Consider the following 17,791-nt stretch of genomic DNA (forward strand, 5'->3'; position numbering starts at 1 on the left):
AAGCTGAACAGACCACGTAAATCAATGAAGTTAGAACACTCCCTCACACCATGCACAAAAATAAACTCAAAGTGGCTTAAAGACTTAAATATAAGACGTGACACCATAAAACTCCTAGAAGAGAACATAGGCAAAACATTCTGACATAAATAGTACCAATGTTTTCTTAGGTCAGTCTCCCAAGGCAATAGAAATAAAAGCAAAAAGAAACAAATGGGACCTAATCCAAACCTATAAGCTTTTGCACAGCAAAGGAAACCATAAACAAACAAACAGACAATCTACAGACTAGGAGAAAATCTTTGCAAACCATGTGACCGACAAGCGCTTATTTCCAAAATATACAAACAGCTCATACAACTCAATAACAAAAGAACAAACAACCCAATCAAAAAATGGGCAAAAGACCTAAGTAGAGATTTCTCCAAAGAAGACAAAGATGGCCAACAGATACATGAAAAGATGCTCATCATCGCTAATTATTAGAGAAATGCAAATCAAAACTACAATGAGGTACCACCTCACACTGGTCAGAATGGCCATCATTAAAAAGTCTACAAATAACAAATGCTGGAGAGGGTGTGGAAGAAAGGGAACCCTCCTATGCTGTTGGTGGGAATGTAAATTGGTGCAGCCACTATGGAAAACAGTATGGAGGTTCCCTAAAAAACTAAAAATAGAGTTGCCCCATGATCCAGCAATCCCACTCCTGGGCATATGTTTGGAGAAAACTATAATTCGAAAAGATACATGCACCCCAATGTTCACAGCAGCACTATTTACAATAACCAAGACATGGAAACAACCTAAATGTCCATCAACAGATGAATGGATAAAGAAGATGTGATATATATATATACATATATGATCATATATATATATAAAAAAAAAAATCAATACAATGGAATATTACTCAGCCGTAAAAAAGAATGAAATAATGCCATCTGCAGCAACATGGACGGACCTAGAGATTATCATACTAAGTGAAGTAAGTCAGAAAGAGAAAGACAAATACCATATGATATCACTTATATGTGGAATCTAAAATATGACACAAGGGAATTCCCTGGCGGTCCCATGGTTAGGACTCGGCGCTTTCACTGCCAGGGCCCAGGTTCAATCCCTGGTCAGAGAACTAAGATCCTGCAAGTTGCGTGGCGTGGCCGAAAAAAAAAAAAAGAACTTATTTATGAAACAGAAAAAGACTCACAGACATAGAAACCAAACTTATGGTTACCAAAGGGAAAGAGGGGAGGGGAGGGGAGGGATAAATTAGGAGTTTGGGATAGCAGATACAAACCACTATATATAAAATAGATAATCAACAAGGTCCTACTGTATAGCACAGGGAACTATTCAATATCCTGTAATAAACCACAATGGAAAAGAATATGAAAAAGAATAAATATATACATGTATAACTGAATCACTTTGCTGTACACCAGAAAGTAACACAACACTGTAAATCAACTATACTTCAATTAAAAAAAATACTTTCTTGGGACTTCCCTGGCAGTCCAGTGGTTAAGACTCCATGCTTCCACTGCAGGGGGCACAGGTTTGATCCCTGGTGGGGGAACTAAGGTACCACATGCCGCACGGCACAGCCAAAACAAACAAACAAACAAACAACAACAAAATACTTTCTTGCTAAAAAATGTTAACCATCATCTCAGCCTTCAGGGAGTTGTAGTAGTAACAAATATCACTTATCACAGATCACCATAACAAATATAAAGTTTGAAATATTGCAAGAATTACCTAAATGTGACACAGAGACATGAAGTGAGCAAATGCTGCTGGAAAAACGGCACCAATATATTTGTTTGACGCCAGGTTGCCATAAACCTTCAATCTGTAAAAAACGCAATATCTGCAAAGGACAATAAAATGAAGTATGCTTATATTTTTGTTTCACTTATATGGAAATATACCCACTTTGGGCAGACCCAAAATTAAGGTAAAGGAATCAAAGCCATTACAGAATCTACATTTATCCTCAAAGAAGAAAATATCATAGAATGCCACATTAAATTTGACAAGTTTAAGGAGTTTACAGAAACATACCTGAGTGAAGCTGAATTTTGCCAATAACACCTTCTACCAACCCCAGACAAATGGGATTCCAGGCAAGAAGTAGATCAGTAGCTAAAATAAAATAAGAAGCAATCATGAAAAAATATTCATCAGAAAACATATTAAAACAGTATCTTTATAGAGAACAAACTATTGGTTACCAGTGGGGAGAGGGAAGGGAGGAGGGGCAATATAAGGGTGAGGGAGTGGGAGGTACAAACTGTTGGGTGTAAGATAGACTCAGGGATGTATTTTACAACACGGTGAATATAGCCAATATTTTCTAATAACTGTAAATGGAAAGTAACTTTTTAAATTGTATAAAAATTTAAAAATTTTTAAAAAGAAATGTCACAGGAATGTCACAAGACAATTAAAAAAAAAAACGGTATCTTTAGCAGTATATTAAAAAATGATCAGCATCCCAAAAGAGCAGTTTTCAACACCCAGAACTGAATACATTACTATCGAGCACTTTGTGGACAAGTATTAATTCCGACCTGAATAAGTCTTCTAATATGAGGACAGTTATGGGGAGATAACTGAAATTCTAAAACTCTACTCAGATGGGAGGCAGTACTCTGGCGCCCTGCAGTGGAGGAAGGAGGCTGGTACACTACAAGAGGGCAAACAAGAGGAGTTATCCAAGGTGCGATCGCCATGGCCAGTCCCAGATCCAAAGACAAGGCCTGAGAAACCACCGCAGAGATGTCCACTTACTGAATCACACTCTGGAAAATACCCTTTCCCAAAGAAGCTAACACCAAGCAAAGAAACCCAGAAAGTCAGTGCTCTTTTATGTGACTTCTATGGAAAAAACAATAGGAATTGCTTCCATTTATATTGAGTGCCTAATATGTGCCAGGCATCCAATCAGGGTTCCTCATCTGAACCACAGAACAAGACAATGATTTGGATGACTGTTTTCTCAATTCTCCCAAGGATGGTACATAATTTGTACCATTCTAGACACACAGAAGAGAAGCTAATTCATTACATACAAAGGATGCCTGAGGACATGAGGGCATAATTCTGTTGTGGAACCCAGGCCACAAAAGGCTGTTATATCCATGGACATAAAGGTAACATTAGTGGTGGTTCAATAGCAGGAAAAAATTAGCAAGAATGAAAACAGCATTTCTCTTAGCAGAAAATTAAAATTACATTTTAATTATTACCATTTAAATCCTATTTTAATGAAATGTATAATCAATCTGTAACATGTGGGTAATTACAGAAGACTTAATAGTTTAGTCTTCAAATTCATTTGAGTTTTGACTAGTGTATCTTGAACATCTTTGTTGTTAATGATACATTCAATGGGAGGCAAAAAAAGTTAACTTCTGTTTTTATTTCAAGAATTAAAGTAAAGTAGGGAATTAATTTTTTTAAAGGCTGTTATACACATTACCATTTCTAACCCTAACAATTCTATGAGTTAGGTATTAGGAATCCCAATTCACAGATGAGGAAATGGAGCCTTAGAAAAGTAAAGTGGCCATGTCATACAATGGATCAAGGGCAGAGCTGCAATTCAAAGCCAGGTCTGCATGACTCATGGCCTGTGCTCTTAACCATCCAACTACAGTGCCTCCCTCAGAATTTATATATGGAACTAATCAGTAAGACAATATTTACATTTTAAGTAACATGCATTCTTATTATAAATACTGTATAAAATTGGAAAAAATATTCTATCACTTCCATCCCGCCACCCAGAGATAACATTATTTTGCTACATTTCACATATGTCTGTGTGCATATCCAACTGCAATATTGCAAACACAGCACTATATGTTAAGTTTTCTTATACCATTTCGTATTTTCTCACATCTTTAAGATATTCTCCAAAATTATAACTTCATGGCTGTCTAATTTTCCACTTAAGGAAGCACTTCCTCACTCTTAGACATTTAAGTGATTTCCAGTTTTTCCCTATTATAAACAATACTGTGATCAATGATGAACATTATGCAAATACTTTATTTCCCTCCCTAATTAATAGCTTTAGAACAGTTCCTAGGAATGAAATTACTAGGTGAAAACATAAAAAAAAAAATGAAAGCTTTCAAATATTACCAAAGTGCTTTCTGCAAAGGTTATGCACCAAGTTAGAGTTCTGCCAGAAGCATATGAAAATGCTTCTTATGCTTGCCATCATTTAGAATTTCTTTTTAAATTTTGCTAATTTGATGGCATCCATTGCCTAAATTATGTTTACTTTCTTTTCATTGCTGGTAAGATTAAACATTTAATCATAAAACTGACTGCTTATGTTTCTTCTTCTATGATTTTCTTATTCATATCCTCTAACAATTTTTCTTTATGTTCCTTATTGATTTACGAGTTCTTTTTATATTAAGAACATCAACTCTTTGACATGTTTGCAAATATTTTCAGTTTTAAATTTTTATACAAATCTATCATTTTTTCATTATTTTTTCGCTTACCATATTATCTAAGTTGTTCCTTACCCATTATCAATTATGTATTTATTAATTTTACCTCTTTGTTAATTTATAAAAATCTAACTCTAACTCTGGAATTCATGTTGGTGTACAAACTAAAAGTACCCTGATTTCTTTTCAAATAACCAGAATCCCTGTCAGGCAGGCCAAATCTCAACATCTGCCAACACAGGTGCCCCTGCTAAGGAAATAGCTCCAGCTACTCATAACCCCACCCTGACTTCAGATGAACAACCACAGTTTTAAGACTCTATCCCTTGGGTTTCAGATGAGCTCTAGGAATATGGAGGAGGATGAAAAAGTTAGAGCTAGAGCAGTCATGGACAGTTACATAGTGGAAGTGGAACTTCAAGCATAAGGAAATCAGAAAGAAAAATAATGTAGCAGAAAGAAAGTACAAGGTTTGTTTTGGAAACTGTCCCTTCACTGGGGAAACACTTATCAAGTACCTTCCAAGAACCAGGCACTGTTATCAGGCTAAGATATAAAAATAAAGGAGCAAACTGTATAGATCAGACGACCAATGAGTATCATTAGTATGGTGGAGATCTTTACTGATAAGACTGGAAAAAGTAAACTGAGGCCAATAAGGAGAGACTTGAATAAAAGACTAATGAGCTTTACTTCCTGGAGGCCTTGGCAGGCAGATAATGACAAAAGTAAAACAAGACTGCAGCCAGGGATTAGGTGACAGCACTGAAAGGAGGTGGAGACTGCGAGTAGGGAAAGGAGCTAGAAGGTTATTTATTACAAGAGTCTTGGCTTGAAAGGATACGGTAGCTTGGGGAGCAGGGTGGGCAGTAGGTGAACAACTTTCAGAAGGAGATTAACATGAAACACCCCAAAGGAAGCTACACAAAGGACAGGAAGAGGGTAAATTTTAAAATGACAGTGAAACATCTATCCTCTCTTGAGAGGGATAAGATGAGGACATAGATGAGTAAGAAGGAGGAAGGCAGAAAAAGCAGGGTATACAGCAGCAGGAGAAAAGGTGGGCGAGAACCTCTTAACTCAGTAATACCCTTTTGCACCTTTGGCATTTTGAACCATGTGACTATAGCAGCCATTCAAGAAAGTTAAAATTGCACTTAAAAAAAAAAAAAAAAGAAAAAACTATAAAGATGACTAAGTTTTGCAGTCTAACGACTAAAAATAATAGTCACTGGGACTTCCCTGGTGGTCCAGTGGTTGAGACTCTGCGCTCCCAATGCGGGTTCGACTCCTGGTCAGGGAACTAGATCCCGCATGCCACAACTAAAAAAAAAAAAAGATCCCACGTGCCGCAACTAAGACCCGGCACAGTCAAATAAATAAATAAATAAATATTATAAATAAATAAATATAAATAAAAATAATAGTCACTAATAATCTTTGAGGTCCAGAGAGAGAACTAGTTAGGCCATTAAGACTGAGTTCATGATACGGTGGTCAAGGAGAAATGTCTAGGCATAAAAACCAGGAGCTATTTAAGGAGGAAAAGAAAATGAAATCAAAAGTACAGGTGTAAAAGTTAACCTTGGAAATGAAAGATATTACTTTCTTCTAAGTCTAGAAGAAAAGACGAAAAGGCTAAATATAGAAATGGAGATGAGAAGCAGATGGATGTATCGGATGGCCTTGACTCAGTAAAAATAGGAGTCAAAGTCATCTTTGCTTTAGCAGGGGGAAGGACAAGAGGCAGAACAAGAGGAGTACCAGATGCTTGGTGTGGTGAGGGGAATCCAGAAAGTCAGTTGGTAAATGTTCTGTGTGTACTTGAAAAGCACGTATATTTTCTTAGTGTTTTCAAGAAAAAGGGTGTCAATTCAATCCGTCGGTGAGTCATTATATCAATTTTGTACAACGAGATCAGCACTAACAGCAAAGAAACAGAAAAGAGAAAAACTGTACCATGTAAGGGGAAACACTTCACAAAACGTTTGTTTCTGAAGTTATAGGTATATACATATATATGTGTCTGTTCAAGTCATGCTTTGAAAAGTATTTCTTACTTCAAACATTTGAATACACTATTAAACTCTGGGGTGAGGGCTCATTATCAACTTTATTAATTATTTTATTCAACTGCTCTATGTACTTGCTAATTTTTTGACTGCTTAGCCTAATACTTTGACAGGGTTTTGTTTTTTTTTTTAATCTCATGCTTTGTGTACTTTTCCTTCTTAATTTTTGCCTCATATTTTTTGAGACTATGTTGTCAGGCACATACAGATTCAGGATTATTATATCTTCCTGGTGAATTGCTCCGTTTATCAGGATGTAATAACTGCCTTTATTTCAAATAATGCTCTTTGCCCTAAAGTCTAGTTTGTCTAACATTGATATTGTAAAAGAAATACATTAGGCATGAAAAAAATACATACAACATAGAACATTGTAAATCCAGTCATACTTCTTCTCCGACTCCCCAGAGCCTGAGAAACAAAGTCCAAATTCCTTGGAAAGGCTCTCAAGGCCCAGCACGGGCCGCTCCTGTCTACCCTCTTCCCGCCTCCCCACCCCAGCATCCTTGTCTTCCTACAATCATCCAGAAGTGTGCACAGGCTGGGCCTGGAATGCTGCTCCCCACCCACTTCAGCCTGCTGTTCATTCCAGACTCAGAACAAGGGGCACTGGTGTTCCCTGACACATTCCCCACTCCACCCACCCAGCAGAACTGATCAGGTTCTCTTTTGTGGTCCCCCTGAACCCTGCTCGTATACGCATCGTGGCATCTCATTTTGGTTTAGTGCACCTAATTACTGACTTGCCTGTCTCCCTGACTGAACAGGAAGCTCATCAAGAACAGAAAATTCATTGAGACCTGATCTCATTTAGCTTTATGTCCCAAGTGCATGATATACAGCAGGCTCCAAATGCTGAACAGACAAATGAATGAATGACCCGGAAAGGAGAAGCAGGTTGGAGTCAGATAATTTGCACTGAATCACGTTAGAAGGGTTCAGTATTTGAAGTAACAAAGTTAAAGTCATCTGCTCTATTTCAAATAAAGATATCATGGCTGGCAGAGGAAAAGTGTCCAATACTAACTACACAGCTTGTTAAAATCAAAACCCCATATCCCACTCTCAGTCCAGGGCTCTATCATACCTCTAACACCATAAGTTTCCCTACCATGTGTAATTACTCAGATATAATACTCTCATTTTAAATTCATATGGGGCTTTCAGCTCACCACCATCATTCCAGCCACACAAGCCAGAACCTGGGAGACAGTCAAAATGCTTTCTTCCTGGGAGTTCCCTGGTGGCCTAGTGGTTAGGATTCCGGACTTTCACTGCTGTGGTGTGGGTTCAATCCCTGGTTGGGGAACTGAGATCCCACAAGCTGCACGACGCGGCCAAAAAAAAAAAAAACAGCTTTCTTCCTCACCAAGTCCTGTTGATTCTACCTCCTCATATCTGATGAATGTTTCACTTCTCTCCATCCCCACGGCCACTATCCTTGTCCAGGGCCAAGACCTCCTCCATCTGGATCATGAGAAAAGCCCTGGGCAGGCCCACATGCAGCAGACTGTTTAACACATAACAGGCACTCAAATATTTACTGAATGCAAGGAGGACTCTAAACGGTTTGGCACTGTAAGCCCTTAAGGTAAAAGGCAGGAAGCTGTAAGAATGAGGCTGAAAAACCAAACAGGGACCAACTCAGGAGGACCACAGGCAGTAAATTCAGGAGACATTTCCTCCAGAGAGGGCAGATTTGCATTTGAGATTGAACATTGGGGCTAGTATGTAGAGGATGGATGTGAGAAGGCAAGCCTAAAGCCAGGTGACAGGAGTGTGCATGAGGGTGACCTGGCTCCAAATCTGCAACTGGAAGACTGGACAGAGTCAAGAGATTTGAGTGACATGGGCACAGCCTGCGTTCCATATCCCGAGTGAAAAATCCCAGCTCTACTGCAGTCTTGGAACCCCTTTCAACTTCAGGTCCCTCTTTCATAAGCAGATATTCCATCTAACTTACAGGATTTTTATGAGGATTAAATGGAAGAATTATGTGAAAGTACCCAGCACAATGTCTGGCACATAAACATTCAATAACTTTTACCTCAAGTTGGGAAAGGTATATGCATTTAAAATTCCAGGTTCCTAGCACTCACTAAATCTCTCCATAGATTTTTATTTCAAGGGTCTACATACGGCTTTTTATTTAAAAAGGAAAGGATAAAAAAGGAAAAACTCAACTTCGATTGTTTTTTACATTAAATCTTAAGGCCATAATCCCTAAAAGCCTTCTGAGAGTAATAAATGTTTTATGAAAATATCTCAATGCTTAGATATGCTCCCAAAATTCTGTTTCTTCAGAATGTGAAACAGATACAGGGCTCTGATGTAGCTCAAAATTAGGCACGCAGAAACAGTCCTAGCAACCCAACTCAGGTCCAAATAGCAAATCAAGCATAACTGCCAGCTTCCTCCCCTCCCCTAAAGTCCCCTACACTGGAGAGGGGAAATCTAGAAGCGGTAGAGTCTAAATGAAGGTTAAAATATACTTGGGAAAAAGACAGACATCAGTAGACTTTCGTTATATACATACATGAAAATAAGTACTGGGGTCCTAAGTTTTGAGAAACCATAGAAGAACAAAAACCAGAATAGGTAGCTTTTAATCAGCAACAGAAAGACATCTGATAAAAATTCATACCATCCAGAAAATTAAAAAATTTTTAAAGTAAAAACAAAAATAAAATTCATACCATCCTATGGAACACAGTAAAAGGTGACAGAACAAAAAAACTGAGAAAAGCACAATAAATGGAAAACATGAATAAAAGGTGGAAATAACTCATTAATATATTAATAATTATAATAAACGTAAAGTTTCAACTTACCAATTAAAAGACAGACTATTAAGTCTTGACTCTTCTATCAGTTTATTTAATTCTAGGCCTATTTTGTTTACCACTGTATGCCTGCAGCCTAGCACAGTGTTTGACACACAACAGGGACTCATTCAATAGTTATTGAACCAAATCAATAAATGAGTAGAAGCAAGCATGAAAGCGTAACTTGGAAAATTTCTCCTACCAATTGCTTATTCTCTTCGACTTTTAATAAGACTAAGATTGCTTTTAAAGAAAATCCCAAAACAAGTCTTTGCTATATGGGCACTTTTAGTAATAAAAGCATTTCCCTTTCAATAAATATAATAAATGATGAGCATGTGATTTCTCACAATGAAAGACTTAACTAAAAATTCTGGGAAACTTTAAATTATCTTAAAATCTCTAGCAGGTGCCCACAGCTTCTCACACCAATACAGCGACAAGCCAGTGGAGGAATAGCCTGAAGCACAAGAAGGGAGGCTGAGTGTGTCTTTTTGAGCCGCTATGACTTTATGCCTGGTACAGTTCCTGGCACACAACAGACACTTCAAAATATGTGTGTGTGTATTTTTTAATCTGTTACTCTTCATTAAGGAGATTAAAATAAATAAAAGCATTAGCAGAGTGTTTGTATAGAGGACATGTATGAACCATACTGGTCTAGGCATATGTAGCAACTATGCTTAGTAATGGACACTCTGTCACCATTATTAATGCCTACTCTGGAGGCAGAAGGCATTGGAATAGCAGGGAAAATGGCCAGTGGGCTTGTCCCTTCCTTCCACAAAGAACAGCCATGTAATTGATCTGCTCCAACAAACATTGCTTTCTAATCCTTCCTTCGAAAGGTATATTGCAATGAAAGGTATATTCCAATTTTGAAATTCCACAATTTCAAAAGAGAAACATTTGAAGTTTGCAAATAGGTTTTAAAATTTAGGATTATCAAGGTTATCTAGTAAAGAGTAGAGCTGCTTACAAATTACAAAAGCATAGTATTTTAGAAATAATGCCAAATTTTATTTCGTGAAACCATTAAAGTAACATACACCCAAAGACATAAGTAGTTTGTCATAAGCTCAATTGTTTGACCCATTAGGTCAACATTTCCACTCTTATTTCAGATCCATTTGGCAGTACATGGCTTCTATTTTCATATGCCCTCTTCCTCCTGGTACACAGAAAACAAGTGATTAAGTACTGTGTGCCTGCAGAGAGCATGAGTCACTCATTCCAAGAGCCCAGAGTGATGGCGCTCCCTCAGCCCAAGAACAAGCCTGGGTTTTGCACAGCTGCTGAAGCTTACAGGCAGTTTCACTTGTGTCAAAAAAAAAAAAAGGTGCTAGTGTATGCATACATAATCAGACCCAAGTTTCATTTCCTGCTAAAGACAAAAGGACATTATTGCTCTGAAAAGACAATTACCAACACCAAAGTCAAACAGATGAGGAAAAGGGTTCTACAATGAGAAACTAAAAGTTCCAATGGTTAGCTCATCCATACTTAAATTCTCAAAATTTAATTAGGCCAGAAAAAAAGGTTAAGGAATAATTTGATTCAGATGCCATCTTATAAATGCAAATTTTGATACATGTTTCTCTGAACTCTCTAATAGTAATTATTTTCCAGCATTCAGCAAGCTAAAGAGCTAATCCACTTTAGAAGTTCTAGCAGCTGCTGCTTTCCCAGTGTGAACTCCAGCTCAACGGTCCTGGATCCTGGCTGCTCATTATCACCATATGGGAGCTTTACAAATACTGATGCCTGGGCCCCACTCCTCGAGAGTCTGACTGTTGGGTTATGGTGGGACCCAGGCACAGGTATTTTGTAAATCTCCCCCAGGTGATTCTAATGTACAGCCAGGTTGAGAATTACAGGTCGAAGTGATTATAGGTTACTAGTTGGAACCTGCATTAGTAGCTATAGTTTTATCCTACCTGAGTGATTCAAAGATGACGCTTGTGCCGTGGACAGCTTGAAATTCTTTCATGTAATTAAGTACCATAAACTGAATAAAGAGCTCATAATATATAGTGAATAAGCAAAAAGTTGGTGTAAGCTAGTATAAAAAAATACGTTTAGGGGCTTCCCTGGTGGCGCAGTGGTTGAGAATCTGCCTGCCAGTGCAGGGCACACGGGTTCGAGCCCTGGTCTGGGAGGATCCCACATGCCGCGGAGCAACTGGGCCCGTGAGCCACAATTGCTGAGCCTGCGCGTCTGGAGCCTGTGCTCCGCAACAAGAGAGGCCACAATAGTGAGAGGCCCGCGCACCGCGATGAAGAGTGGCCCCCACTTGCCGCAACTGGAGAAAGCCCTCGCACAGAAACGAAGACCCAACACAGCCATAAATGAATAAATAAATACATATAAATAATTTAAAAAAAAATACGTTTAAAAAAATAACCCTAAGGGAAAAAAAGAAACAACCAAAAAACCCTAAGAATAGTTAAAAGATGAGATATACTACCTAGGAAAGGGATCCGAAGAATTTCTAGACTTTTCTATTAAAACTGGGATCTAATTACAGTGCAGCAAGAGGGTCACAAAGTTTTGATCATAAAGGATATTAGAAATTGTTTTTTGGGCAGAAGACCTCAATAGACATATCTCCAAAGAAGACATACAGATGGCCAACAGGTACATGAAAAGATGCTCAACATCACTAATTATCAGAGAAATGCAAATCAAAACTACAATGAGGTAACACCTCACACTGGTCAGAATGGCCATCATTAAAAAGTCTACAAGTAACAAATGTTGGAGAGGGTGTGGAAAAAAGGGAACCCTCCTACGCTGTTGGTGGGAATGTAGTTTGGTGCAGCCATTATAGAAAACAGTATGGAGGTTCCTCAGACAACTAAAAATAGAGTTGCCATATGAGCTAGCAATCCACTCCTGGGCATATACCCAGGCAAAACTATAATTCAAGAGGATACATACACCCCTATGTTCATAGCAGCACTATTTACAATAGCCAAGACATGGAAACAACCTGAATGTCCACTGACAGATGAATGTATAAAGAAGATGTGGTATACATATATGTAACAGAATATTACTCAGCCATAAAAAAGAATGAAATAATGCCATTTGCAGCAATATGAATGGACTTAGAGATTATCATACTAAGTGAAGTAAGTCAGAAAGAGAAAGACAAATACCATATGATATCACATATATGAAATCTAAATACAACATAAATGAACATATCTATGAAACAGAAACAGACAGACATAGAGAACAGACTTGTGGTTGCCAAGGGAGAGCGGGTGGGGGAGAAGGAAGGATTGGGAGTGTGTGATTAGCAGATGCAAACTAATATACATAAGATGGATAAACAACAAGGTCCTACTGTATAGCACAGGGAACTATATTCAATATCCTGTGATAGGACTTCCCTGGTGACGCAGCGGTTAAGAATCTGCCTGCCAATGCAGGGATATTGAACACGGGTTCAATCCCTGGTCGGGGAAGATCCCACATGCCGCGGAGCAACTAAGCCCGTGTGCCACAACTACTGAGCCTCCGCTCTAGAGCCCGTGAGCCACAACTCCTGAGGCCGTGTGCCTAGAGCCCGTGCTCGCAACAAGAGAAGCCACCGCAATGAGAAGCCCGTGCACAGCAATAGAGTAGCCCCCACTCACCACAACTATAGAAGGGCCACACGCAGCGACAAAGACCCAACGCAGGGACTTTCCTGGTGGCACAGTGGTTAAGAATCTGCCTGCTAACGCAGGGGACACGGGTTTGATCCCTGGTCCGGGAAGATCCCACATGCCAAGGAGCAACTGAGCCCTTGCGCCACAACTGCCTGGCCTGCACTCTAGAGCCCGCGAGCCACAAGTAGTGAAGCCACGCGCCTAGAACCTGTGCTCCGCAACAAGAGGAGCCACCGCAATGAGTGGCCCGCACACCTCAACGAAGGGTAGCCCCCACTCAACACAACTAGAGAAAGCCCGCACAGCAACGAAGACCCAACGCAGCCATAAATAAATAAATAAATATTTTTAAAAAAGACCCAACGCAGCCAAAATAAATAAATAAATCTTTAGAAAAAGACAAAAAAAAGAAATAGGATTCTGAGAGCTAAATAAGAGCACAGGTGAGCTAACAGTTGGTATTTTCCTTAACTCATTTTAGAGCCGGTAACTGAGATGCATAAAATTAGCACTTCGAACATAAAATAGATGCAACCTTTGTCTCTGTTGGCGTTTAAATAATTTCCTAGCTTTTCCTGAAAACTCTGTTCAAAACTTACTCTTCCATCTAGGATCGTCTGTATAGTCATTCTGATACCATAGGTCCTTACCAACAAAAAGCTCTACCTTCAAACACACCATCAGGTCTAGGATCTGCCATTTTAATTGCCCTCAAATGAAGAACTGTTTCTAGATCAAACGAGGGCCACAGCAGAGTGTCCTGTGGGGTGGGAGGTACAGGGGAGAACCTGTACTATTTCAGTCTGGCCAGTTAGGCACTGTTCATTCTCATAAACTTTTTTCTTTTTCTTTCTTTTTTTTTTTTTTTTTGAGTACTTAATTAGAACCAAGGCACTGTGCATACAAAGTTATTTCTGGCAAGGCAAGGCAAAAAAAATATATATATCCATTAAAGTCCACTAGTCACACAGCCAGTTTCTTCCAGGACTTTCCACTCTTAAATAAGACAGAAACAATCACAGACAATTGACAGCTGGAAGGAACTTCAGAGACTCAAATAAAAGAACACCTTTCTTCCCATTTCTTTATTGGGAAGAAAAATAGATTTCCACTATCTTGGGAAAAAACAGAGACTTCGAACTTCAAGACCCAGCTCAAATCTCCCACAGAACTCAGCTCTATCACAGTATCTGTCACTCTAGAATCCTGTGTATGCCTTTCCCTTGTTGGACCACTACCTGAGCTATAGGGTAGAGACAGTATTTTATCCGTCTTTTTACCTTGGCACAATGCCTAGAAGACAGATCTTCAATAAATGTTTGTTGAAATAATAAATAAATGACTTCACAGAATTTCAGACTTAATATAATTTGGAAGGAGAAAGGAATAGAATACTAAATTAGTTGTCGGGGCGGAGGGCTGCTTGTTTGAGAAAAGGGAGTATTTGAAAGGTGCAAAGGGGGATAAATGCAATAGCTACTAGAGGTGAATCCTGGAAGTCAAGAAGAACAACTGCCCAGAGGGAGACTAGCAAACTAGAAACTCTGCCAAACTCTTTGGTCTACCCACCACAACTGTTCCCTGGGGGAGGGGAGGGTTATTACGCTGGAAGTAGGGAGAAGAATGTTTATATCTGGCATAAAAGCAATGTATAATGACACCATGAAGCATCATTAATATTATACACGCAAACTACTAAAATTAAGAGCACTGTGGCATGTTTAAAATGTCCCAACATTTCAGTTACATGTTAGGACTATTTCAAATTATATATGTTGACCACTGCAGAAACTGGAATTTGAAGTTTAGTATAAGTAAAAAGAGATTTCAAAGAATAAGATTCATAAATTTTCATAAAGAAAAATTAATGTACTTTAAATGTATTTTTAAATATCCCACTGTGAAGTTAAAGAAATTCAAGGTTAAATGTGAAAGAATCTGCAATTAAAATGAGGTAACTTAAAAAGAAAAAACAACAAGGAACACTGACCTAAAATCAACCTGTACGTCCCTCAACCAGCCTTACCAAAAAGTTGGCAGGAGTGGATGCTTTTTCGTGAATGAGAGCAGTTCCTTTAAGGGTCTCACAGCAACCAGAAAATGAGTCATCCTAACAGAGCATGGGATTTAATTAAGATACTACCAGTATGTGTTCTGATAGTACTATAATGCTAAATGTGCAGTGCTCACCCTCACTTTTTAAATACTACTTAAATATTACTTAATGTATTATCAACAGCTACTGATAATAAAGTAATGTATTATTTCTCTATTTTGGTAAACATACTCTAATTCAAATATTCTTCTCAGCTCATTTATGGTTGTCTGACACATATGATTATGACTTAGCCCAGCTAATGAGTAATTTGTTACAGGTTCTATGAGATTGCTGTTACTTCTCAGGTTTGTGTTTGCAAGACTAGATTTTAAAAGTTTATATTTTAAAACATATTTGAACAGGAATAGAACAGTTTACAGAAAGGTTTACAGAGAGATGGTAATGCAGCTTATAAAGATCTAACACATTTAAATCCCCATAAAACCACATCAAGGTCAGACTATGGCTCTGAGAATGCACTGAATCAATACTATAGCCAAATTAGTTTGATTTTCCGATAGTCTAGTATCTATCTGCAAATACATCAGCTAATTTTGTCATAAATCATAAGAACCAAAATCAGCCAACAATCTTTTTTTTTTGGCATAGGGTCAGTTAGAGAAAAATTAAAATGTCTTTGGGTCTCATTTATTTTCATTAAAAAAAGAAAAGATTTATTGAATCCCACAGAATTAAAAGTTAGATTCCCCCGTTTCCTGAATAAAACGACAATGAGAAATTAGCACATTTTTTAAAGTTGGTAAGAGATGCAGTGTTTTAGTCTTCTGTTCTTATGTTCTCCATTTAATCCTCCCAACAACCTCTTTGCTGCTCAAGGTACACAGGGTCAACCAGAGACTAGAATTATTTCAATTCATTCAATACAATTTTTACAGAAGACCTGCAGTGGGCCAGGTGCTAGGGATATAGCAATGAATCTACATCTCCTTCTCCCTGCTTGGGCTGCGTTAGGCTGGGCAGGTGGGATACGGGGAAGCCGTGCTGCTGGACATCCTGGAGCAGCACCAAAGTAGCCACGTTCCCAGAAGACCAAGCTGTCAGGGCACCTTGGTTTCTGGCACCTGCATGCTCTATCCTACAGGCCTGGATACTGCCTCTCCTCTGAAGCCAGCCTTTGGCAAGTCCTGGCCTCTGCTGGCATGGCCAGGACACAAGCATCTAGGAATCAGTGATGCTACAAAGGTCCCTCCCCTCTTCAGAAGTGGTTGCCCTGAAGACTTTTTCTCCTCCATTCCCTCTCTGCTTTACGCGCTCTGAAAGGATGTCTGTGAAACTGGATCTGGAACTCTTGCAAAGTTAGACTGAGAAGGCTTCAGGTTGCTCAACACTGGCTGAAATAGTTCCCATCCAGTACATATCAGTGTTTCTGCTCCAAGATCTTCCCTCTATCTATTCCCTCCACAACCTGCAAATGTTGTAAAAACTTAAGAAGAGAAACCTTACAAACTGACCGTAACTGGAAAAACTAGTCAACCTATTATATAACGATATTCCCTGTAACTATATAAACTAGATTTGCAAGAAAAGCGTGAGGACAGGTGAAAGGTCAAAGAACAGACCAATAGTCCCATCATCAGCCTTTTCATTCTACATAGATCCTTCCTCAACGTGCATACTTTGACATTTCAGAGGCTATTTTATTCTCTACATAGGCTACACTATAATGACTATGACAGCTAAATACATTTCAGATATTACCCATAAAAATATAAATCCTACAACTTTGTGGTCAAGAAGGTAGAAAGGGAAAAAAAAAGAAGGTAGAAAGGTTTATAAGACATTTTTGTCAATATTGAGAAAAACTTGGCTTTGGAGTCAATATGGGGTTAGAAGTCTGGCTCTCCCTCTTATTCTTTGAACTTGGACAAATTACTTCTCTGTGCCTGTAAAATAATAATAAAACCCCTCCCCCTAAGTTTTATTGTGGGGATGACATGAAACAGTACACATAAAGGGCTTAGAACAGTGTCTGGTTCAGAAAAATGCTTAGTAAATAAAAGCTGTTGTTATTAGCTACTATTAATCTCAGTTGACAAAGCAGACAATATGCACAAAAACTTCCCTCTAGCTGTAAAACCTGATTCCAAAAATTGTCATAATTCACCCTACAAAGACTATCTTTTTTTTTAAGCCAAAGAAAGGGGGAAATTTTTTGGAAAGATGTGTTTTGTATCTTGCATGCGTAACAATAAATGTTCACAAAATAAGTTTACAGATTTGTTCAATCCAACTGCTAGCCTGTTAGAAATATGAAATATGGGGTAAGAAGTGTTCAAGGTATAAAACTGGTAAGCCATTTAAAAGAAACTGAAAACTAAAGACACTAGGGGAAAAAACTGGTTATTCAACAGCAACAAAAATGGCTAAAAAGATTTTTACAATATATTTAATAACTAATTTTTAAATTAAAATGCCCTATTACATTTTGTCACGGTAAGCGGTGAATTTTTAGCAAACATGATTTTTTAAAAAGGTAAAGTTAAAAAATTTTTTCAAAGTAAATACCAAATAACACAAAAGTCTAAACTGGATATAGTTTCATAAAATATGATTCCGCAAAACAGATAAAAGTTCTATTTAGATTTCAATTCTGTAACTAATTTCTCATTCAAAAAAGTTTTCATATGACATATTAAAAGCA

General features: G+C 38.2%; 1 protein-coding gene across 6 annotated transcripts in view; it reads right to left on the reverse strand.

Annotated features, from left to right (window-relative positions):
- INPP5F (inositol polyphosphate-5-phosphatase F) overlaps positions 1-17,791 on the reverse strand; it is a 92,367-nt gene that overhangs the window by 70,146 nt on the left and 4,430 nt on the right. For 5 of the 6 annotated variants that reach the window (XR_014253384.1, XM_082424754.1, XM_082424755.1 and 2 more), the window contains exon 2: positions 2,068-2,148. Coding sequence is in view for 4 of the 6 variants with exons in the window: in XM_082424754.1 (XP_082280880.1) it covers positions 2,068-2,148 (81 nt within the window). In the remaining 2 variants the exon portion in view is untranslated. Of the gene's footprint in view, positions 1-1,761; positions 1,866-2,067; positions 2,149-17,791 lie in introns of those variants that run through there. The other variant, XM_082424756.1, reaches the window with a different exon arrangement.

This window comes from Balaenoptera physalus (assembly GCF_965194825.1).
Source record: "Balaenoptera physalus genome assembly, chromosome: 14".
NCBI classification, from domain to species: domain Eukaryota; kingdom Metazoa; phylum Chordata; class Mammalia; order Artiodactyla; family Balaenopteridae; genus Balaenoptera; species Balaenoptera physalus.